General features: G+C 46.4%; 1 protein-coding gene across 1 annotated transcript in view; it reads left to right on the top strand.

The window, feature by feature from the left end:
* Positions 1 to 2,530: 2,530 nt before the first annotated feature.
* TAF11 (TATA-box binding protein associated factor 11) overlaps positions 2,531 to 26,273 on the top strand; it is an 88,131-nt gene continuing 64,388 nt past the window's right edge. Inside the window, exon 1 of the mRNA XM_069756574.1 lies at positions 2,531 to 2,688. Within this exon, the coding sequence (XP_069612675.1) occupies positions 2,596 to 2,688 (93 nt within the window). The 5' untranslated portion in view covers positions 2,531 to 2,595. The remainder of the gene's footprint in view (positions 2,689 to 26,273) is intronic.

A 26,273-nucleotide genomic window follows, 5' to 3' on the forward strand; every position in this document is an offset into this window, starting at 1 on the left:
ACTATATACCTGACAGGAGCCCGTACAGTCTGTATCTACCATACTATATACCTGACAGGAGCCCGTACAGTCTGTATCTACCATACTATATACCTGACAGGAGCCCGTACAGTCTGTATCTACAATAATATATACCTGACAGGAGCCCGTACAGTCTGTATCTACCATACTATATACCTGACAGGAGCCCGTACAGTCTGTATCTACAATAATATATACCTGACAGGAGCCCGTACAGTCTGTATCTACCATACTATATACCTGACAGTAGCCCGTACAGTCTGTATCTACAATAATATATACCTGACAGGAGCCCGTACAGTCTATATCTACAATAATATATACCTGACAGGAGCCCGTACAGTCTATATCTACAATAATATACACCTGACAGGAGCCCGTACAGTCTGTATCTACAATAATATATACCTGACAGGAGCCCGTACAGTCTGTATCTACCATACTATATACCTGACAGGAGCCCGTACAGTCTGTATCTACCATACTATATACCTGACAGGAGCCCGTACAGTCTGTATCTACCATACTATATACCTGACAGGAGCCCATACAGTCTATATCTACAATAATATACACCTGACAGGAGCCCGTACAGTCTGTATCTACAATAATATACACCTGACAGTAGCCCGTACAGTCTATATCTACAATAATATACACCTGACAGGAGTCCGTACAGTCTATATCTACAATAATATACACCTGACAGGAGCCCGTACAGTCTATATCTACAATAATATATACCTGACAGGAGTCCGTACAGTCTATATCTACAATAATATATACCTGACAGGAGCCCGTACAGTCTGTATCTACCATGCTATATACCTGACAGGAGTCCGTACAGTCTGTATCTACCATACTATATACCTGACAGGAGCCCATACAGTCTGTATCTACAATAATATATACCTGACAGGAGCCCGTACAGTCTGTATGTACCATAATATATACCTGACAGGAGCCCGTACAGTCTGTATCTACAATAACATATACCTGACAGGAGCCCGTACAGTCTGTATCTACCATACTATATACCTGACAGGAGCCCGTACAGTCTATATCTACAATAATATATACCTGACAGGAGTCCGTACAGTCTATATCTACAATAATATATACCTGACAGGAGCCCGTACAGTCTGTATCTACCATGCTATATACCTGACAGGAGTCCGTACAGTCTGTATCTACCATACTATATACCTGACAGGAGCCCATACAGTCTGTATCTACAATAATATATACCTGACAGGAGCCCGTACAGTCTGTATGTACCATAATATATACCTGACAGGAGCCTGTACAGTCTGTATCTACAATAACATATACCTGACAGGAGCCCGTACAGTCTGTATCTACCATGCTATATACCTGACAGGAGTCCGTACAGTCTGTATCTACCATACTATATACCTGACAGGAGCCCATACAGTCTGTATCTACAATAATATATACCTGACAGGAGCCCGTACAGTCTGTATGTACCATAATACATACCTGACAGGAGCCCGTACAGTCTGTATCTACAATAATATATACCTGACAGGAGCCCGTACAGTCTGTATCTACCATACTATATACCTGACAGGAGCCCGTACAGTCTATATCTACAATAATATATACCTGACAGGAGCCCATACAGTCTGTATTTACAATAATATATACCTGACAGGAGCCCGTACAGTCTGTATCTACCATGCTATATACCTGACAGGAGCCCGTACAGTCTGTATCTACAATAATATATACCTGACAGGAGCCCGTACAGTCTGTATCTACCATGCTATATACCTGACAGGAGCCCGTACAGTCTGTATCTACAATAATATATACCTGACAGGAGCCCGTACAGTCTATATCTACAATAATATATACCTGACAGGAGCCCGTACAGTCTGTATCTACCATACTATATACCTGACAGGAGCCCATACAGTCTGTATGTACCATAATATATACCTGACAGGAGCCCGTACAGTCTGTATGTACCATAATATATACCTGACAGGAGCCCGTACAGTCTGTATCTACCATACTATATACCTGACAGGAGCCCGTACAGTCTGTATCTACCATACTATATACCTGACAGGAGCCCGTACAGTCTAGTGTCTTCACCAGTGAGCTGACTAGACTGTATGGGCTGCAGTCAGGACCTGGCAGGAGCCCATATATTCTGCTGGTTTTAATAATTTATACCTTGAAGGAGCACATACATTCTAGTGTCATGTATGGGCTGCAGTCAGGGCCAGGCAGCCGCCCATAAAGTCTGCTAAAGTCTGCTATCTTCAAGAATATATACCTGACTGCAGCCCATACACTCTAGCGTCTTCAGTAGTGAGCAGGCTACACTGTATGGGCTGCAGTCAGGTGACCTTGGAGGAGCCCATACACTCTAGGCTCAACCATCCTGCACGAAATCCCTCCATAACATCCACAGATTCCTCATGTCTGGCTATTGTCTGCTCTATGGAGGAAGAGGCGCCGCCCCTTCCGGTCACATGGGCATGACATCAGCAGGGGTCCTTCAGCCGACTTGGATTTAGCCTCTACAGTTCTATAGAAACAAAGATGGAGGACGCAGAGTGTGTATCATCACTCCAGGAAAAGAAAGGCTTATCCGAAGATGTGGAGGAGCAGCGGATGAAAGTAGATGAGCAGGAGGTGAGAGGTAGCGGAGCTGCGTACTCGGTCCTCCCGTCCAGTGCGGCTCACGCCTGTGACCAGCGCCTGTGATGTGTTCTGGACAGTAGCTCGTCTGATTGTGTGTGTCGTTCCCGTGTATCTGCTGTGCCCATCCGGGGTGTACGGACAGACCACCCCAAACTTTGCAGCCAGCAAAATGGCGTTTAACCAGTTCAGGGCTGAGCACCTTTCCTTCCATGGACATTTTCTGTTTGTTTTTCACATGCAGCACATCTATAATATAACGCTGGGAGCGTCACTCTGTCCGAAGCCTTAATAGACTGCACAAGTGCGACGAGCTGCGCAGTCTGGACCCACAGAGTGACGCTCTCAGGAAATCGCGGTATGTGTGAGCACTGAGCGCACACCCTGATCTCTCCGGTGTTGCAGCTCTTCCTGTGTTCAGTGGTACCGCTCATTAAAGTAATATTACTTGTACCATGTGACCGCTCAGCGCTGGAAGGAGCTGCCGGCCCGGGACGACGGAGGAGCAGGGACGTGCCAGGTTGGGGTGAGTAGGACGGGGAGGGTGAGCCATGCTATATTCACCTGTCCCCGTTCCACCGCTGGGCTCTGTCTTCTGCATCCTCTGCCTGTGACATTCAGGTCATAGGGTGCGATAACATGGTTAGTGCTCTCCTTCTGCCTGAACAGTCACTGCAGAGACCCGGAAGACACAGCGGCATGCGGCGGTGGAACGGGGACAGGTGAATATCGCAAGTGCCGGGGGCATGAGCCAGTGGCGACACCAGCACCTGACCCCCATAGCGTGCCAGTGTCCTCGCCTGCTCAGGACACCGGCACGTGACCCCCATAGCGTGCCAGTGTCCCCTCCTGCTCAGGACACCGGCACCTGACCCCCATAGCGTGCCAGTGTCCCCTCCTGCTCAGGACACCAGCACCTGACCCCCATAGCGTGCCAGTGTCCCCTCCTGCTCAGGACACCAGCACCTGACCCCCATAGCGTGCCAGTGTCCCCTCCTGCTCAGACCCTCGGCGCCCAGCAACAAAAGGCATGTATGTCATATTTTTTCTTTTAATATTGCAGCATACGGAGCATCTTATAGGGGCGCATCAACCTTTATGGAACAGCATGTGGGGCATATTATGCTATGGAGCATCTTATGGGGGACCTCAACCCTTTATGGAGCACGAGGCTGAAGTTGGTTTCTTATTCGTCAGTTTCTTATTCGGCAATTTTTTCTTTACTGTTTTTTATAGGTTTAACAACAAAAAATAATCATCACAATAATAAAACACAATGCAGCGAGGAGCCCTGATGTGAATACGCTTAAAAAAGGCTACAAAAATAATACAACTGGCACAAAAATGGGCATCAAAGTGGGCACCAAAGAGCGCGGAAGAAAGGGTTAAATGCCTTTGGGCCACTGATCTCACACTGCAGACATATAGAACAGGGCTCCCCACATCCAAACCAGTTATCTCCAGCCTGGCCCAAGTGGGTTCTGGGCATCAGAACTGGCATCAAAGTGGGCAAACAGCCCATTTTCACAGATTTGAATAAGTAACTGATGTTTTTAAGGAGTTAAATGCCTTTGGGCCACTGATCTGACACTTAAAATACACAGAAAGTGATGCCCTGCATCAAACCCATGTCCCTCCAGCCTGGCCCAAATGGGTTCTGGGCACCAGAATTGGCATAAAATTTGGCAAACAGCCCATTTTTGCAGATTTGAATAGGTAACTGATGTTTTTCAGGGGTTAAATGCCTTTGGGCCACTGATACCACAGTGCATACATAGAGAACATGGAGCCTCACATCAAAAACAAGTCCCTCCAGCCTGGCCCAAATGGGTTCTGGGCACCAGATCTAGCATCAAAGTGGGCAAACGGCCCTTTTTTCACCGATTTGAATAACTAACTGATGTTTTTAAGGGGTTAAATGCCTTTGAGCTACTGATACCACAGTGCATATGTCAGGAAACAGGAAGAAGTCCTGATTACTTCAATTACACATACAGAGCTCTGAGCTGCAATTTCCTCTGCCTGCCAGCACAAGGCTGGAATTCTAAGCCACTCTTTCTCCCTCCCCCCGCTATACAGCCGTAATGTGAGACGAGCCTGCCAGCTTCATTGAAGAATTTATATGGCCCTGTGGTGCTGTCACGATAATGCCAAAAAATGTCATATTGTGAGTGTAGTTTCAGAAGGACATGGCTAACTACACACACTCCCAATGCAGCTGCGACCCCTTGCTCTTTCCCCCCTCCCCCTCCCCCTCCCCCTCCCCCTCCCCCTCCCCCTTCCCCCTACCCGAAACAAAGCCTATGATAGAGACTAGGCAACCTGATACTAATGGTGGGCAGGGTGTGGCTTTAAACTGCAGGTGACCAATCCGGTCACCCGTTGTCCCTCCCCTCTCATTCAGGAATGCCTTTGTCTGAGACCTTGGAATAACGTAAAGAACTATCCGATCAGTGCATATCATTAACCAGCCCTTTAGTGATGTCACAAGCTCAGAAGTATAAGTCACTATACTCTTAGCCCAGCCTTCAGTCTTGGCCGGGAAGCGATCTAACACAGCTTGGCAAAGCTGTTCCATGCATCTGGATGTATTTATCCTCCTAAGCCACTGGCCAGCCAAGATTATACCATGACATAACCTGTAAGTTCTCTTTTCAATGTTTATCCTATTAAATTTTTTAATCTGTAGTGTACCATATTTTTCCCTTCACCATGACAGCACAGCACGTGAGAGATGGCATCCGCCCCCAGGAACAGGAAACCTGTAGCAGAGATATAAGAATGGGGCGGCCCCTCTCTCCTCAGTTTGGTTTCCTGTTCCTGCAGGTGGACGCCTGTCGCAGAGCTCCTACCTCCGGAGGGATCTCCCTCTGATGATTCCGGTCCGGAGTCCTCAGATTTAGTCTCCTCAGACGAGGAGTATGGTCACCCTTATTTTCAGTCAGAAGATATTGGAAAGCTGCTCAAACTCGTCAGACCGACTATGGGAGTAGAGACCCCTAAGGAACCGCGGACAATCCAAGACGCCATGATTAGTAATTTGGAGGAGAGAATTTTTTTCCCTTCCATGATAATATAGTCAATTTAATAAAACATGAGTGGAAAAAGCCTAATAAAAAGATGTCCATCCCTCAGGCTTTAAAAAGCAAATACCCCTTTGATGAGGAGATCTCTGAGAAGTGGGATAAGGCGCCTAAGTTAGATGCAGCCATCGCCAGCACCTCTAAGGGGGTTGCGTTACCATTTGAGGACATGGGAGCCCTGAAAGACCCCCTCGACAAGAAAGCAGATGCTTTTCTAAAGTCGGCTTGGGAGGCAGCAACATGGTCATTTAAGCCCGGGGTTGCTGCCACTTGCACGGCACGGACTATGGTCAAGTGGCTGGAGGAGTTAAGTGACCAAATAAAAAAATAAATGCCCGAGAGAGACTTCTGGAAGCATTGCCCTCTCTAGAGGGCGCCGCGAGGTTCCTGGCGGATGCCTCAATAGATTCTGTTAGGAGTGCCGCACGTGCATGTGCTTTATCCAACTCTGGACGTAGAGCATTGTGGTTGAAAAATTGGACATCTGACTTTCAATGGAAGGTCAAACTCTGCGGGGTACCCTGTGAAGGGCAATACCTTTTTGGCAAGGCTCTGGACGAGATCCTTGAGAAGGCATCAGACAAGAAAAAGCGGTTTCCACCTCCTTCCTTTCCCAGGCGCCGATGGGAAACCTCTCGTTCGTCCTTTCGTGGATCTGGATATAGAGGGACCCGCGGCCGATCAGATGACATGCCTAGTCGAGGCAGACCCTGGAAAGACCGAAGAGAAAAGGGATTTCTTTTCAACAAGCCTCCTCCCAAGTCTGATCCCAGACATCAATGACGCCAGCATTCCGGTGGGGGGAAGACTCCGGCGGTTTGTCCACCACTGGGCAGCACTGCCTGCCTATCAATGGGTAACCAACTTATTGTCAGAGGGTCTAAGACTCAAGTTATCCAGCCTCCCACCAAATCGTGTAAAAATGACCCAAGCGGCGGGGAAAAATCAGGCCACACTAGAGAGAGAAATTCATCTCCTCATGGAAAAGGAGGTATTGGTAAAAGTACCTCATCAAGAGATGGGGAAGGGATTCTACAGCACCTTATTTCTAACGCCAAAACCGGACGGCTCGCTGAGAGTAATATTCAACCTAAAGGCCCTAAACCATTATATTCAAATAGACAAGTTCAAAATGGAGACCTTAAAGGGAACCTGTCACCTGAATTTGGCGGGACCAGTTTTGGGTCATATGGGCGGAATTTTCAGGTGTTTGATTCACCCTTTCCTTACCCGCTGGCTGCATGCTGGCCGCAATATTGGATTGAAGTTCATTCTCTGTCCTCCGTAGTACACGCCTGCGCAAGGTAATCTTGCTTTGTGCAGGCGTGTACTACGGAGGACAGAGAATGAACTTCAATCCAATATTTCGGCCAGCATGCAGCCAGCGGGTAAGGAAAGGGTGAATCAAACACCTGAAAACTCCGCCCATATGACCCAAAACTGGTCCCGCCAAATTCAGGTGACAGGTTCCCTTTAAGAACCGCAGTGAAAGTACTCGACCCAAACTGTTACATGGCAGTGATCGATCTCACAGATGCTTACTACCATGTACCAATCACTGTCCAACAATATCTGAGATTGGTGGTAAAACCTTGCAAAAACCCACGTCCATCTACAGTATCAGTGTCTTCCCTTTGGGGTAGCCATTGCGCCCCGTATATTCACAAAAATTATTTCCGAAGTGGCGTCTTTCATCAGGCAAGAAGACATAATGTTGGTACCATATTTGGACGATTTTTTGGTAATAGCGAACAACAAAGAAAATTGCGAGAAAGCGGCTGCAAGAGTACTGGAGGTACTGACCAGATTGGGATGATGATAAACCTGAAAAAATCAAGACTTATCCCAACACAGACTCAAGAATTCCTCGGAATCTTATTAGATTTAGTCAAGCAGGAGTGTGTCCTCCCACAGAGGAAAATTCAATCTATTCAACAGAAAATACAATTGTTCCAGCTGCAGCGAACTATCTCTCTAAGGAATGCAATGTCGCTCTTAGGAGTCCTAACGGCAACAATTCCAGCAACACGATGGGCACAAAGCCACACGCGAGAGTTACAATGGCAGATACTAGCCGAACAAGAGAGGAATCCATACAATCTAAATCGGAAGATTCTTCTATCTCCAAGGGTTCAGAACTCACTAGAATGGTGGCTGAAAACAGAAAATTTAAGCAACGCAGTGCCGTGGTCAGTACGGGATCCAGTAGTCGTTACTACCGATGCGAGTCCATGGGGATGGGGAGCACACTTAGAGGATCAGGTCCTACAGGGTCAATGGGGGGGCCCAATGACAACAGCGTCCTCCAATCTAAAGGAATTATCTGCGGTAAGGCTAGCACTTCTTCATATAGGAGAAAGGATTCGAGGAAGACATGTTGTGGTGTTGTACGACAACAACACAACGATAGCCTATATAAATCGCCAAGGGGGCACAAGATCACCATCCCTTATGGCAGAAGCCAAAGAACTTTTTATATGGGCCGCAAACAACCTTCTTTCACTAACCGGAACATACTTAAAAGGGTCAGAGAATCAGGTAGCCGACTTCTTAAGCCGTCACACGTTACATCAAGGGGAGTGGTCCCTGAACCAGCGAGTGTTTGGGAAAATATGTGCCAGCTGGGGCGTTCCAGAGATATACTTGTTCGCCACAAAAGAAAGTCGGAAGGTGAAGAAGTTCTATTCTCTGAACTCAAGAGAACACCCGGAGGGGGTAGACGCGTTTCTATATCGGTGGAACTTCCATCTAGCATACGCATTTCCCCCCCAATACCATTAATCCCGACAGTCCTCAGGAAAATTCGGGAAGACAAGGCACGAGTGATCCTCATAGCTCCCTTTTGGCCGAAAAGGGCATGGTTCACGTGGCTCAGACGCATGTCTATCTCGGACCCGTGGATCTTTTCGGATGCCCCGGATCTCCTACACCAGGGACCAGTTCAACATCCCCAAGTACACGGGCTACATCACACCGCCTGGAACTTGAGAGGGGACTTCTGTTAGCAAAAGGATTCTCAAACCCTTTGGTGATCACATTGCTCGCCTGCAGGAAAAAGTTCACCTCAGAGAAATACCAAAAAATCTTGCAAAAGTTCCTAGATTTCTCGGGGCGACAATTGTCCGAAACATGTCAGCAAGTCCCGGTAAAATAAATTCTTGAATTTCTCCAAAAAGGGTTGGAAAGGGGTCTGTCTACTAGCACCTTTAAAAGTGCAAGTCTCCGCCCTGGGTGCGCTGTTTGATCATAAACTTGCTGACCACCCTTGGGTCTATAGGTTCATCCGAGCCTCTTTTACATCCAGACCCTGAAAATTATTACCTAAGGTGGCTCCCTGGGATTTAAATTTAGTTTTAAATGCTCTAACCATTTCCCCTTTTGAGCCTCTTGATTCTATATCAATAAAATCCTTGACCCTAAAAACGGTCCTCCTGGTTGCCATAACTTCAGCCCGTCGTACCTGTGAGCTACAAGCTATGTCTGTGAACCCTCCTTACACTACCTTCCATGATGACAAAGTGGTTATCAAAACTGACCCTGCCTTCCTTCTGAAGGTCAACTCAAAATTTCATAGAGACCAGGAAATTATTCTGCCCTCATTCTGTCCCCAACCAAAATCCCAGGGAGAGCAAACCTTCCATTGTCTTGATGTCAGACGCTGCCTGCTTCAATACATAGAAGCCACAAAATCTTGGCGTCAGTCAATGGCCCTTTTTGTCACCTTCCAGGGGACAAACAGGGGAAAAAAGGCCTCAAAGGCAACTATTGCACGGTGGTTGCGTACGGCTATCTCACTTTCATATTCCTCTTCTGGTCAAGTTCCCCCACAGGGTGTTACGGCCCACTCCACGCATGCTATTGCCACATCCTGGGCGGAAAGGGCTAGCGCTTCGGTGGAACAGATTTGTAGAGCGGCAGTATGGTCCTCACCCTCTACCTTCTTCCGACATTATAGGCTAGACTTAGGTCTATCAGACTTGTCTTTTGGGAGAAAGGTGTTATCTGCTATTGTCCCACCCTAGGAGTCTTCTCTTTCTTCCTCTCATGTGCGGTGCTGTCATGGTGAAGGGAAAAAATGATAATTACTTACGGGTAATTTGATTTTCCAGAACCATGACAGCACCGCATTAATTCCCGCCCTATCTTGGTGATGGTTGTGTGATTCACAAAAAAAAAAAACTTACTATATATAAGTAGATATGTATGTAAGGAAATATGTGTATAGATAGAAACTAAAAGGTTGTACAATGTAAATATGATACATAACTGTGTACTAACAAAGCGGTCATCTTCCATACTCTGAAACAAACTGAGGAGAGAGGGGCCACCCCATTCTTATCTCTGCTATAGGTTTCCTGTTCCTGGGGGCGGATGCCATCTCTCACGTGCGGTGCTGTCATGGTTCTGGAAAATCAAATTACCCGTAAGTAATTATCATTTTTCCGGCGTCCTGCAAATCATCTCAAAAGTCGGGGGTCGTGTTATACGCCGGGTATGGCATGTGCAGGGAGCGGTCCTGTATGGTTCCCAGGATCTAAAGGAGAGGAGACTCTCCTTCAGGCCCTGGGATCCGTATTCATGTAAAAAAAAGAATTAAAAAAAAAAAAAATATGGGATATACTTACCCTTCGGCCCACGGCTCTCATCGGTGCAAGGTCCGGCCTCCGTTCCTAAGGATGCATTGAGTGAAGGACCTTCGGTGACGTCACGCGACCACGACGTCATCAAAGGTCCTTCGTTCAATGCATTCTTAGGAACGGAGGCCGCCGCTTGCACCACTGAGAGCCGTCGGCTGTAAGTATCCCATATTTTTTAATCTCTTTTTACATGAATATGGATCCCAGGGCCTGAAGGAGAGTCTCCTCTCCTTTAGATCCCGGGAACCATACAGGACCGCTCCCTGCACATGCCGTACCCGGCGTATAACATGACCCCCGACTTTTGAGATGAATTGCAGGGGTTAAAAAGTCATCTTATACGCCGGAAAATACGGTACAGTACAGATTACAAAATAAAATAGGATAAACGTTGAAAAGAGAACTTACAGGCTATGTCATGGTATAATCTTAGCTGGCCAGTGGCTTAGGAGGATAAATACATCCAGATGCATGGAACAGCTTTGCCAAGCTGTGTTAGATCGCTTCCCGGCCAAGACTGAAGGCTGGGCTAAGAGTATAGTGACTTATACTTCTGAGCTTGTGACATCACTAAAGGGCTGGTTAATGATATGCACTGATCGGATAGTTCTTTACGTTATTCCAAGGTCTCAGACAAAGGCATTCCTGAATGAGAGGGGAGGGACAACGGGTGACCGGATTGGTCACCTGCAGTTTAAAGCCACACCCTGCCCACCATTAGTATCAGGTTGCCTAGTCTCTATCATAGGCTTTGTTTCGGGTAGGAGTGAAGCTGAGGGGGGGGGGGGGGGGAAGAGCAAGGGGTCGCAGCTGCATTGGGAGTGTGTGTAGTTAGCCATGTCCTTCTGAAACTACACTCACAATATGACATTTTTTGGCATTATCGTGACAGCACCACAGGGCCATATAAATTCTTCAATGAAGCTGGCAGGCTCGTCTTACATTACGGCTGTATAGCGGGGGGAGGGAGAAAGAGTGGCTTAGAATTCCAGCCTTGTGCTGGCAGGCATAGGAAATTGCAGCTCAGAGCTCTGTATGTGTAATAGAAGTGATCAGGACTTCTTCCTGACATATGCACTGTGGTATCAGTAGCTCAAAGGCATTTAACCCCTTAAAAACATCAGTTAGTTATTCAAATCTGTGAAAAAAGGGCCGTTTGCCCACTTTGATGCCAGATCTCGTGCCCAGAACCCATTAGGGCCAGGCTGGAGGGACTTGTTTTTGATGTGAGGCTCCATGTTCTGTATGTATGCACTGTGGTATCAGTGGCCCAAAGGCATTTAACCCCTTAAAAACATCAGTTCCTTATTCAAATCGGTGAAAATGGGCTGTTTGCCAAATTTGATGCCAGTTCTGATGCCCAGAACCCATTTGGGCCTGCCTGGAGGGACCTGTTTTTGATGCGGGGCTCCCTGTTGTACATGTATGCACTGTGGTATCAGTGGCCCAAAGGCATTTAAACCCTTAAAAACATGAGTTACTTATTCAAATCTGTGAAAATGGGTCGTTTGCCCACTTTGATGCCAGTTCTGATGCCCAGAACCCATTTGAGCCAGTCTGGAAATAACAGGTTTTGATTTGGGGCGCCCTGTTCTATATGTCTGCAGTGTGAGATCAGTGGCCCAAAGGCATTTAACCCTTTCTTCCGCGCTCTTTGGTGCCCACTTTGATGCCCATTTTTGTGCCAGTTGTATTATTTTTGTAGCCTTTTTTAGGCGTATTCACATCAGGGCTCCTCGCTGCATTGTGTTTTATTATTGTGATGATTATTTTTTGTTGTTAAACCTATAAAAAACAGAAAAGAAAAAATTGCCAATAAGAAACTGAACGAATAAGAAACCAACTTCAGCCTCGTTTATGGAGCAGCGCGCAGGGCATATTATGCTATGGAGCATCTTGGGCTACTTTCACATTTCCGTCGGTAGTCGCCCGTCACAAAGCGTCGGCGCGACGTACCAACGGAAGCTTTCACATTTCCGTCAGAATTCTGGGTGAGGAAGAGAGTGTGAGCGATAATTCCTGCTGGGCATGCGCAGTATTAACCCCTTCATGACCCATTTTGACCTTAAAGACCTTGCCGTTTTTTGCAATTCTGACCAGTGTCCCTTTATGAGGTAATAACTCAGGAACGCTTCAACGGATCCTAGCGGTTCTGAGATTGTTTTTTCGTGACATATTGGGCTTCATGTTAGTGGTAAATTTAGGTCAATAAATTCTGCGTTTATTTGTGATAAAAACGGAAATTTGGCGAAAATTTTGAAAATTTCGCAATTTTCACATTTTGAATTTTTATTCTGTTAAACCAGAGAGATTTGTGACACAAAATAGTTAATAAATAACATTTCCCACATGTTTACTTTACATCAGCACAATTTTGGAAACAAAATTTTTTTTTGTTAGGAAGTTATAAGGGTTAAAATTTGACCAGCGATTTCTCATTTTTACAACGAAATTTACAAAACCATTTTTTTTAGGGACCACCTCACATTTGAAGTCAGTTTGAGGGGTCTATATGGCTGAAAATACCCAAAAGTGACACCATTCTAAAAACTGCACCCCTCAAGGTACTCAAAACCACATTCAAGAAGTTTATTAACCCTTCAGGTGCTTCACAGCAGCAGAAGCAACATGGAAGGAAAAAATGAACATTTAACTTTTTAGTCACAAAAATTATCTTTTAGCAACAATTGTTTTATTTTCCCAATAGTAAAAGGAGAAACTGAACCACGAAAGTTGTTGTCCAATTTGTCCTGAGTACGCTGATACCTCATATGTAGGGGTAAACCACTGTTTGGGCGCACGGCAGGGCTTGGAAGGGAAGGAGCGCCATTAGACTTTTTGAATCAAAAATTGGCTCCACTCTTTAGCGGACACCATGTCACGTTTGGAGAGCCCCCGTATGCCTAAAAATTGGAGCTCCCCCACAAGTGACCCCATTTTGGAAACTAGACGCCCCAAGGAACTTATCTAGATGCATAGTGAGCACTTTGAACCCCCAGGTGCTTCACAAATTGATCCGTAAAAATGAAAAAGTACTTTTTTTTTTTTCACAAAAAAATGCTTTTAGCCTCAATTTTTTCATTTTCACATGGGCAACAGGATAAAATGGATCCTAAAATGTGTTGGGCAATTTCTCCTGAGTACACCAATACCTCACATGTGGGGGTAAACCACTGTTTGGGCACATGGTAAGGCTTGGAAGGGAAGGAGCGCCATTTGACTTTTTGAATGAAAAATTATTTCCATCGTTAGCGGACACCATGTCGCGTTTGGATAGCTCCTGTGTGCCTAAACATTGGTGCTCCCCCACAAGTGACCCCATTTTGGAAACTAGACCCCCCAAGGAACTTATCTAGATGCATAGTGAGCACTTTGAACCCCCAGGTGCTTCACAAATTGATCTGTAAAAATGAAAAAGTACTTTTTTTTCACAAAAAAATTCTTTTCGCCTCAATTTTTTCATTTTCACATGGGCAGTAGGATAAAATGGATCATAAAATTTGTTGGGCAATTTCTCCCGAGTACGTCGATACCTCATATGTGGGGGTAAACCACTGTTTGGGCACTCGGCAGGGCTCGGAAGGGAAGGCGCGCCATTTGACTTTTTGAATGGAAAATTAGCTCCAATTGTTAGCGGACACCATGTCGCGTTTGGAGAGCCCCTGTGTGCCTAAACATTGGAGCTGCCCCACAAGTGACCCCATTTTGGAAACTAGACCCCCCAAGGAACTTATCTAGATGCATATTGAGCACTTTAAACCCCCAGGTGCTTCACAGAAGTTTATAACGCAGAGCCATGAAAATAAAAAATAATTTTTCTTTCCTCAAAAATGATTTTTTAGCCTGGAATTTCCTATTTTGCCAAGGATAATAGGAGAAATTGGACCCCAAATATTGTTGTCCAGTTTGTCCTGAGTACACCGATACCCCATATGTGGGGGTAAACCACTGTTTGGGCGCACGGCAGGGCTCGGAAGGGATGGCACGCCATTTGGCTTTTTAAATGGAAAATTAGCTCCAATCATTAGCGGACACCATGTCACGTTTGGAGAGCCCCTGTGTGCCTAAACATTGGAGATCCCCCAGAAATGACACCATTTTGGAAACTAGACCCCCAAAGGAACTAATCTAGATGTGTTGTGAGGACTTTGAACCCCCAAGTGCTTCACAGAAGTTTATAACGCAGAGCCATGAAAATAAAAAAAAAAAAATATTTTCTCAAAAATGATCTTTTAGCCTGCAATTTTTTATTTTCCCTAGGGTAACAGGAGAAATTTGACCCCAAAAGTTGTTGTCCAGTTTCTCCTGAGTACGCTGATACCCCATATGTGGGGGTAAATCACTGTTTGGGCACATGCCGGGGCTCGGAAGTGAAGTAGTGACGTTTTGAAATGCAGACTTTGATGGAATGCTCTGTGGGCGTCACGTTGCGTTTGCAGAGCCCCTGATGTGCCTAAACGGTGGAAACCCCTCAATTCTACCTCCAACACTAACCCCAACACACCCCTAACCCTAATCCCAACTGTAGCCATAACCCTAATCACAACCCTAACCACAACCCTAACCCTAAGGCTATGTGCCCACGTTGCGGATTCGTGTGAGATATTTCCGCACCATTTTTGAAAAATCCGCGGGTAAAAGGCACTGCGTTTTACCTGCGGATTTTCCGCGGATTTCCAGTGTTTTTTGTGCAGATTTCACCTGCGGATTCCTATTGAGGAACAGGTGTAAAACGCTGCGGAATCCGCACAAAGAATTGACATGCTGCGGAAAATACAACGCAGCATTTCCGCGCGGTATTTTCCGCACCATGGGCACAGCGGATTTGGTTTTTCATATGTTTACATGGTACTGTAAACCTGATGGAACACTGCTGCGAATCCGCAGCGGCCAATCCGCAGCCAAATCCGCACCGTGTGCACATAGCCTAATTCTAAAGGTATGTGCACACGCTGCGGAAAACGCTGCGGATCCGCAGCAGTTTCCCATGAGTTTACAGTTCAATGTAAACCTACGGGAAACAAAAATCGCTGTACACATGCTGCGGAAAAACTGCACGGAAACGCAGCGGTTTACATTCCGCAGCATGTCACTTCTTTCTGCGAATTCCGCAGCGGTTTTACAACTGCTCCAATAGAAAATCGCAGTTGTAAAACCGCAGTGAAATGCGCAGAAAAAAACGCGGTAAATCCTCCATAAATCCGCAGCGGTTTAGCACTGCGGATTTATCAAATCCGCAGCGGAAAAATCCGCAGAGGACCAGAATACGTGTGCACATACCGAAACCCTAGCCCTAACCCTAGCCCTAACCCTAGCCCTAACCCTAGCCCTATTCTAACATTAGTGGAAAAAAAAAAATTCTTTATTTTTTTATTGTCCCTACCTATGGGGGTGACAAAGGGGGGGGTCATTTATTATTTATTTTATTTTGATCACTGAGATAGATTATATCTCAGTGATCAAAATGCACTTTGGAACGAATCTGCCGGCCGGCAGATTCGGCGGGCGCACTGCGCATGCGCCCGCCATTTTGGAAGATGGCGGCGCCCAGGGAGAAGACGGACGGGACCCCGGCTGGATCGGTAAGTATGATGGGGGGGCGGAATCGGAGCGCGGGAGGGGTGGAACGGAGCACGGGGGGGGCGTGGAACGGAGCACGGGGGGGCGTGGAACGGAGCACGGGGGGGCTGGAATGGAGCACGGGGGGGTGGAACGGAGCATCGGGGGGTGGGGGGGGTGGATCGGAGTGCAGGGGGGGTGATTGGAGCACGGGGGGGTGATTGGAGCACGGGGGGAGCGGACAAGAGCACGGGGGGGAGCGGAGCACTGGACGGAGGGGAGCCGGAGCAGTGTACCGGCCAGATCGGGGGGCTGGGGGGGCGATCGGTGGGGTGGGGTGGGGGCACATTAGTATTTCCAGTCATGGCCGATGATATTTCAGCATCGGCCATGGCTGGATTGTAATATTTCACCCGTTATAATGGTGAAATATTACAAATCGCTCTGATTGGCAGTTTCACTTTCAACAGCCAATCAGAGCGATCGTAGCCACGAGGGGGTGAAGCCACCCCCCCTGGGCTAAACTACCACTCCCCCCTGTCCCTGCAGATCGAGTGAAATGGGAGTTAACCCTTTCACCCGGCCTGCAGGGACGCGATCTTTCCATGACGCCACATAGGCGTCATGTGTCGGATTGGCACCGACTTTCATGACGCCTACGTGGCGTCATGGGTCGGGAAGGGGTTAAAAACTGGATGCAACGTACAGAAAAACGTTCCCTTGAACATCTTCGCAGACGATGGGCCGCCAAAACCCGACGCAACCAGTGCACGACGGACGCGACGTGTGGCCATCCGTCAGTAATACAAGTCTATGGGGAAAAAAACATCCTGCGGGCAAATTTGCAAGATGCGTTTTTTTCCAAAAACGACGCATTGTGACGGATACTAATCAACGGAAGTGTGAAAGTAGCCTAAGGCTACTTTCACACTTCCGTCGGTACAGGGCCGTCGCAAACTGTCGGCCCGACGTACTGACGGAAGTTGTGCGAAATTTAGCACATTGTGGGCAGCGGATGCAGTTTTTCAACGTATTCGCTGCCCATTGTCATGAGCAGGGAGGAGGGGCGGAGTTTCGGCCACACATGCGCGGCCAAAAATTGCGGACGCGACGCACAAAAAAAGTTACATGTAACTTTTTTTGTGCTGACGGTTCACCAAAACACGACGCATCCGTCGCACGACGGATGCGATGTGTAGCCATACGTCGCTAATGCAAGTCTATGGCGAAAAAACGCATCCTGTTGGCAACTTTGCAGGATCCACCTCAGTGGGATGTTTGCGGTCCATTATTCCAGACGTGCGCCCCCACCATACCGGAAGCACTTTGCATGACCAATAGACGCGTCGCACACCAAGGGTGGGGCTTCCCCGACACGCGGTGGGTCTGAATCTTTAAATTCCACAGAACTGGGGAGACCAATAAAGCGTCGTATGCAGATCTTGTCACTCCCCTGATGATTCCACAAGGATGAAACGCATCGGGAGACGCTGTTCACAGTCAAGGCTTCATGTCCATCTCGCCATACTGAGAATCTCTATTATGGCAAAGTAGTTCTGCAGTCTCGGGTGAGATCTAACCACATCTGTGGGTTGTTTCGCTACATTGTTGCATGTACATCAGCGTACAAATGAAATATCAATGGTATTTATAGTAAACTAGATGGTGGCTCGATTCTAACGCATAGAGTATTCTAGAATATGCATGTCCACATAGAACGTTGTATATAGCAGAGGCACGTAGTATGGTATATTGCTCAGTCATGTAGTATATTGTCCAGCCACATAGTATATTGCCCAGCCATGTAGTATATTGCCCAGCACAGAGCCACGTAGTATAGACGCAAAAAAAAAAAAAATATATATACTCCCCTTCTGAAGGCCCATTGGAAGTCCTGCTATACTCCCCATTCGCCGCCTTTGCCGCTCCACGCCACGCTCCCGGGACCGCTGCATTGCAAGCGGCAAGGTCCTTGTGGTGCAGGACCTGCCGTGACGTCGCAGTCACATGACCGTGACGTCATGGCAGGTCCTAATGCCAGACCATCCGTGCGACCGGAATGTGCCGGTTGCATCGCGAGGAGCGGGAAAGGTGGCGTAGGTGAGTATATAATCATTTTTTATTTTTTTTATTATTTTTAACATCCGATGTTTTTACTATTGACGCTGCATAGGCTGCGTCAATAGTAAAAAACTTGGTCACACAGGGTTAATAGCAGCGGTAACGGACTGCATTACACCGCGGTCCGTTATTGCTGCTATTAACCCTGTGTGAGGGCAGACTGGAGGGGTGTATGCGGGCGCTGGGCAGTGAGTGTGGGGAGTGAGGAGCGGCCATTTTTTTTCCGGACTGTGCGCGTCACTGATTGGTCGCGGCAGCCATGACAGGCAGCTGCCGAGACCAATCACCGAACGAAGGACAGGCAGACAGACGGAAGTACCCCTTAGACAATTGTGTATATAGATTTTTGGATAAACCGCAGATTACGGTAACCATAACTTAACTGGAACACTCATTAGTATTTAAATGAGGAAGCATGGTTCCTTATAATTAATAATTTTTTGTGGTTTTTCTTATTGCGGGAACGCCTTTGTCTTTTGCTATTTGAAGCCTATATGACATGCTGCGGTGTCTGATTGACAGCAACTATGGGTCACGGTAAACAAATGAATTAATTGACAGTTGTTTACATGATTTTGGAAGCAATATTTGTAGGAGCTTTAATAATATACAGGTAAATAAGCCCCTCCATGATATTGGTGTATAACTCATATTGGTATTCTATGATTTGTATTGGGATACTTTATTACAATATAACATATTAAGTTACGTAGTCAGATATCCATCATAGTAAGCTTGACCATTGTGAGTAACCATACCTTTCTTATTGATGGTTTACTCATATTTGTTATTGATACAGGGGTCTGAATGTAATTTTCCTGTACCTGTTATATTTGCTCCCTTTTTTCTAAGCGGTGTTTGCCATTTAACTTAGAAACCAATAGTGCTGTCATTTTTTAAAATTTTTGAGTGCTGTTTGTTTTCCTTTTTCTGTGTTGGGTTAAGGGCACAATAACTCAGTAGGGTCCCTTTTTTGTTCCCGTAGTTTTTCCTACTGAATCTGAATTTTAATGAACCTATTAAAGGTTATGTTTTATAGTATCGAATTGCTATTGCTTGTTTAACTTTGCAGGATGCGTTTTTTCTCCAAAACGACGCATTGCGACGTCTGTCAGAAGAAGCAAGTGTGAAAGTAGCCTTACGGGGGACGTCAACCCATTATGGAGCAGCACACGGGACATATTATGCTATGGAGCATCTTATGGGACCATCAACATTCAAAGAGAAGCATACGGGGCATATTATGCTACGGGGCATATTATGCTACGGGGCATATTATGCTATGGAGCATCTTATGGGGCCGTCAACCTTTTATGGCAGCATGTGGGGCATATTATGCTATGGAGCATCTTATGGGGCCATCAACATTCGAAGAGAAGCATACGGGGCATATTATGCTACGGGGCATATTATGCTATGGAGCATCTTATGGGGCCGTCAACCTTTTATGGCAGCATGTGGGGCATATTATGCTATGGAGCATCTTATGGGGGGCCGTCAACCTTTATGTAGCAGCACACGGGACATATTATGCTATGGAGCATCTTATAATGGAGCAGCATACGGGGCATATTATGCTATGGAGCATCTTATCGGGGCCGTCAACCTTTATGGAACAGCACACGGGGCATATTATGCTATGGAGCATCTTATAGGGGACATCAACCTTTATGGAGCAGCATGTGGGGCATGTTATGCTATGGAGCGTCTTATGGGGCCATCAACCTTTATGGGGCATATTTTGCTATGGAGCATCTTATGGGGCCATCAACCTTTATGGCATCATGTGAGGCATATTATGCTATGGAGCATCTTATGGGGGCCGTCAACCTTTATGGAACAGCACACGGGGCATATTATGCTATGGAGCATCTTATAGGGGCCATCAACCTTTATGGAGCAGCATGTGGGGCATGTTATGCTATGGAGCGTCTTATGGGGCCATCAACCTTTATGGCATCATGTGAGGCATATTATGCTATGGAGCATCTTATGGGGGCCGTCAACCTTTATGGAACAGCACATGGGGCATATTATGCTATGGAGCATCTTATAGGGGCCATCAACCTTTATGGAGCAGAATGTGGGGCGTATTACGCTATGGAGCATCTTATGGGGGCCATCAACCTTTATGGAGCAGCATGTGGGGCTTATTATGCTATGGAGCAGCATGTGGGGCTTATTATGCTATGGAGCAGCATTTGGGGCATATTACCCTATGGAGCATCTTATAGGATCATCATCCTTTATGGAGCAGCATACCGGGCATATTATGCTATAGATCATCTTATGGGGCCATCAACCTTTATGGAGCAGCATGTGGAGCTTAATATGCTATTGAGCATCTTATGGGGGCCATCAACCTTTATGGAGCAGCATACCGGGCATATCATGCTAAGGAGCATCTTATGGGGCCATCAACCTTTATGGTAGCATGTGGGTCATATTATGCTATTGAGCGTCTTATGGGGGCCATCAACCTTTATAGAACAGCATACCGGGCATATTCTGCTAAGGAGCATCTTATTGGGCCATCAACCTTTATGGTAGCATGTGGGGCATATTATGCTATTGAGCATCTTATGGGGGCCATCAATCTTTATAGAGTAGCATGTGGGGAATATTATGCTATGGAGCATCTTATGGGGGCCATCAACCTTTATGGAGCAGCATGTGGAGCATATTATGCTATGAAGCAGCATCTTATGGGGCCATCAACCTTTATGGCAACATGTGGGGCATATTATTCTATGGAGCATCTTTTGGGGCCATCATTAACCTTTTGTGCAGCATTATACGGGGCGTATTTTAATATGGAGCATCTTATGGTTCCATTATTAACCTTTGTGCAGCATTATATGGAGCGTGTTTTTGTATGGAGCTTTTTATGGGGCCCATCATGAACTTTATGGAGCATCTTATGGGGCCCATCATGAACTTTATGGAGCATTATATGGGGCGTATATTGTATGGAGCAACGTATGGGGCTCCTGATTCAATATGGATATTCAAAAGTATTTAACCTATTGATGTCTCGATCAATTTCACTTTTATTGGGATCTCTTTTTATTTTTGAAGTTTACCAGTAGCTGCTGCATTTCCCACCCTAGGCTTATACTCGAGTCAATAAGTTTTTCCATTTTTTTTTTGTGGCAAAAGTAATGGTCTCGGCTTATACTCGGGTCGGCTTATACTCGAGTATATACGGTACTTATCCGTTATTTCCACAGGGTCTCTTCGGGCCGGAGGCCGAGACATGAATCCTCCGTCCGAAATGGCGCATGCGTATAGCGCACTTCAGGTGCCATTTTGTAAGTTACGTATCCGGGGATGAGGATCGTGGCCCAGGAGAGTTGTGGCGCAGGAATCAGTGCCTGCGCAGTCCGTGCTTTTCAGCGCCATTTTTATATACTGAATGTATATATAAAATACATCAGCGGAGCAATCCCAGTGACTTTTTACTGCACATGACAGAATGGGGGCTCAGGATGGGAGCGGCACATGACAGAATGGGGGTGCAGGATGGGAGCAGCACATGATAGGATGGGGGCGCAGAATTAGAGTAGCACACACCAGGATGGGGCAACACATACCATAATGGGTGGACAGGATGGGAGCACCACATGACAGAATTGGGGCGCAGGATAGTAGCGCAGGATAGGAGCACATGACAGGATGAGGGCACAGGAAGAGAGTAGCACATGAAAAGATGGAGGCGCACAAAACAGGATCAGGGCACAGGATGGGGGCTGCACATGACAGGAAGGGGCACCGGATGGGAGCAGCATATTACAGGATGGGGACGCAAGATGGTAGGAGCACATGACAAGATTAGGGCGCAGGATGGAAGCGGCACATACCAGGATGAAGACCATATACCAATATTAATGCTGACCACCCTGGTGTAGAACAGGTTCAATAGCAAGTAGTAAAATACACAGGCACGCTCACACACAGTAAGCTTAACCTCCACTGTGGGTAAAATCCTGGAGGGCATTCTAAGGGATGCTATACTGGAGTATCTGAAGAGGAATAACCGCATAACCCAGGGTTTACTAGGGACCGTTCATGTCAGACTAATTTGATCAGTTTCTATGAAGAGGTAAGTTCCGGATTGGACCAAGGGAACCCAGTGGATGTAGTGTATATGGACTTTTCAAAAGCTTTTGATACGGTGCCACACAAAAGGTTGATACATAAAATGAGAATAATGGGGATAGGGGAAAATATGTGCAAGTGGGTTGAGAGCTGGCTCAGGGATAGAAAACAAAGGGTGGTTATTAATGGAACACACTCGGACTGGGTCGCGGTTAGCAGTGGGGTACCACAGGGGTCAGTATTGACCTCTTCTTTTTAACATTTATTAATGACCTTGTAGGGGGCATTCAGAGTAGAATTTCAATATTTGCAGATGACACTAAACTCTGCAGGGTAATAAATACAGAGGAGGACAATTTTATATTACAGGATGATTTATGTAAACTAGAAGCTTGGGCTGATAAATGGCAAATGATCTTTAATGGGGATAAATGTAAGGTCATGCACTTGGGTAGAAGTAATAAGATGTATAATTATGTGCTTAATTCTAAAACTCTGGGCAAAACCGTCAATGAAAAAGACCTGGGTGTATGGGTGGATGACAAACTCATATTCAGTGGCCAGTGTCAGGCAGCTGCTACTAAGCCAAATAAAATAATGGGATGCATTAAAAGAGGCATAGATGCTCATGAGGAGAACATAATTTTACCTCTATACAAGTCACTAGTTCGACCACACTTAGAATACTGTGCACAGTTCTGGTCTCCGGTGTATAAGAAAGACATAGCTGAACTAGAGCGGGTGCAGAGAAGAGCGACCAAGGTTATTAGATGACTGGGGGGTCTGCAATACCAAGATGGGTTATTACACTTGGGGCTATTTAGTTTGGAAAAACGAAGACTAAAGGTACCGTCACACTAAGCGACGCTGCAGCGATACCGACAACGATGTCGATCGCTGCAGCGTCGCTGTTTGGTCGCTGGAGAGCTGTCACACAGACAGCTCTCCAGCGACCAATGATGCCGAAGTCCCCGGGTAACCAGGGTAAACATCGGGTTACTAAGCGCAGGGCCGCACTTAGTAACCCGATGTTTACCCTGGTTACCATCGAAAAAGTAAAAAAAACAAACACTACATACTTACCTTCCGCTGTCTGTCCTCGGCGCTGTGCTTTCCTGCACTGACTGTGAGCACAGCAGCCGGAAAGCAGAGCGGTGACGTCACCGCTGTGCTTTCCGGCTGGCCGGCACTCACAGCCAGTGCAGGAAAGCACAGCGCCGGGGACAGACAGCGGAAGGTAAGTATGTAGTGTTTTTTTTTTTACTTTTACGATGGTAACCAGGGTAAACATCGGGTTACTAAGCGCGGCCCTGTGCTTAGTAACCCGATGTTTACCCTGGTTACCAGTGAAGACATCGCTGAATCGGCGTCACACATGCCGATTCAGCGATGTCTGCAGGAGGTCCAGCGACAAAATAAAGTGCTGGACTTTCTGCAGCGACCAACGACATCACAGCAGGATCCTGATCGCTGCTGTGTGTCAAACTGAACGATATCGCTAGCCAGGACGCTGCAACGTCACGGATCGCTAGCGATATCGTTCAGTGTGACGGTACCTTAAGGCTGGGGTCACACTAGACTGTAATACGGCCGAGTGCAATGCGATAAAAAATCGCATTGCACTCGGACCAATGTTAGCATATGGTGCCGCTCCCAGCAGCCGACTTTCTGTCGGCCGTTTTCCTCGGTCCGAGACACTCGCAGCATGCTGCGATTGTCACGGACCGAGGAAAACTCTCGGCTCACTCGCACCCATATAAGCCTATGGGTGCGAGTGAGACAGCGCACACCACTCGGATAACATCCGAGTGATGTGCGCTATAAGCGGACCCCAGCAATGGAGGAGATGGAGAAATTCATTTCTCCGCCTCCTCCGCAGCTGTGCTCCGATCCTCCCTGTGCGAGAGAATCGGAGCACAGGCCCATGACACTCGGCTCCTGCTCTGCTGCGAGCAGGAGCCGAGTGTCATTAGCATATTGCATCCGATTATCTCGCATCGGATGCAATACGCCAGTGTGACCCCGGCCTAAGGGGTGATCTTATGTTAATGTATAAATATATGAGGGGACAGTACAAAGACCTTTCTGATGATCTTTCTAATCATAGACCTGAGACAGGGACAAGGGGGCATCCTCTACGTCTGGAGGAAAGAAGGTTTAGGCATAATAACAGACGCGGATTCTTTACTGTAAGAGCAGTGAGACTATGGAACTCTCTGCCGTATGATGTTGTAATGAGTGATTCATTACTTAAATTTAAGAGGGGATTGGATACCTTTCTGGAAAAGTATAATGTTACAGGGTATATACACTAGATTCCTTGATAGAGTGTTGATCCAGGGAACTAGTCTGATTGCCGTATGTGGAGTCGGGAAGGAATTTTTTTCCCCAATGTGGAGCTTACTCTTTGCCACATGGGTTTTTTTTTGCCTTCCTCTGGATCAACATGTTAGGGCATGTTAGGTTAGGCTATGGGTTGAACTAGATGGACTTATACAGGTCCTTCTCAAAAAATTAGCATATAGTGTTAAATTTCATTATTTACCATAATGTAATGATTACAATTAAACTTTCATATATTATAGATTCATTATCCACCAACTGAAATTTGTCAGGTCTTTTATTGTTTTAATACTGATGATTTTGGCATACAACTCCTGATAACCCAAAAAACCTGTCTCAATAAATTAGCATATTTCACCCATCCAATCAAATAAAAGTGTTTTTTAATAACAAACAAAAAAACCATCAAATAATAATGTTCAGTTATGCACTCAATACTTGGTCGGGAATCCTTTGGCAGAAATGACTGCTTCAATGCGGCGTGGCATGGAGGCAATCAGCCTGTGACACTGCTGAGATGTTATGGAGGCCCAGGATGCTTCAATAGCGGCCTTAAGCTCATCCAGAGTGTTGGGTCTTGCGTCTCTCAACTTTCTCTTCACAATATCCCACAGATTCTCTATTGGGTTCAGGTCAGGAGAGTTGGCAGGCCAATTGAGCACAGTAATACCATGGTCAGTAAACCATTTACCAGTGGTTTTAGCACTGTGAGCAGGTGCCAGGTCGTGCTGAAAAATGAAATCTTCATCTCCATAAAGCATTTCAGCCGATGGAAGCATGAAGTGCTCCAAAATCTCCTGATAGCTAGCTGCATTGACCCTGCCCTTGATGAAACACAGTGGACCAACACCAGCAGCTGACATGGCACCCCACACCATCACTGACTGTGGGTACTTGACACTGGACTTCAGGCATTTTGGCATTTCCTTCTCCCCAGTCTTCCTCCAGACTCTGGCACCTTGATTTCCGAATGACATGCAAAATTTGCTTTCATCAGAAAAAAGTACTTGGGACCACTTAGCAACAGTCCAGTGCTGCTTCTCTGTAGCCCAGGTCAGGCGCCTCTGCCGCTGTTTATGGTTCAAAAGTGGCTTTACCTGGGGAATGCGGCACCTGTAGCCCATTTCCTGCACACGCCTGTGCACGGTGGCTCTGGATGTTTCCACACCAGACTCAGTCCACTGCTTCCTCAGGTTCCCCAAGGTCTGGAATCGGTCCTTCTCCACAATCTTCCTCAGGGTCCGGTCTCCTCTTCTCGTTGTACAGCGTTTTCTGCCACATTGTTTCCTTCCAACAGACTTACCATTGCGGTGCCTTGATACAGCACTCTGGGAACAGCCTATTTGTTGAGAAATTTCTTTCTGGGTCTTACCCTCTTGCTTGAGGGTGTCAATGATGGCCTTCTTGACATCTGTCAGGTCGCTAGTCTTACCCATGATGGGGGTTTTGAGTAATGAACCAGGCAGGGAGTTTATAAAAGCCTCAGGTATCTTTTGCATGTGTTTAGAGTTAATTAGTTGATTCAGAAGATTAGGGTAATAGGTCGTTTAGAGAACCTTTTCTTGATATGCTAATTTATTGAGACAGGTTTTTTGGGTTATCAGGAGTTGTATGCCAAAATCATCAGTATTAAAACAATAAAAGACCTGACAAATTTCAGTTGGTGGATAATGAATCTATAATATATGAAAGTTTAATTGTAATCATTACATTATGGTAAATAATGAAATTTAACACT

The sequence above is a fragment of the Ranitomeya imitator genome, chromosome 3 (genome assembly GCF_032444005.1).
Source record: "Ranitomeya imitator isolate aRanImi1 chromosome 3, aRanImi1.pri, whole genome shotgun sequence".
NCBI lineage: Eukaryota > Metazoa > Chordata > Amphibia > Anura > Dendrobatidae > Ranitomeya > Ranitomeya imitator.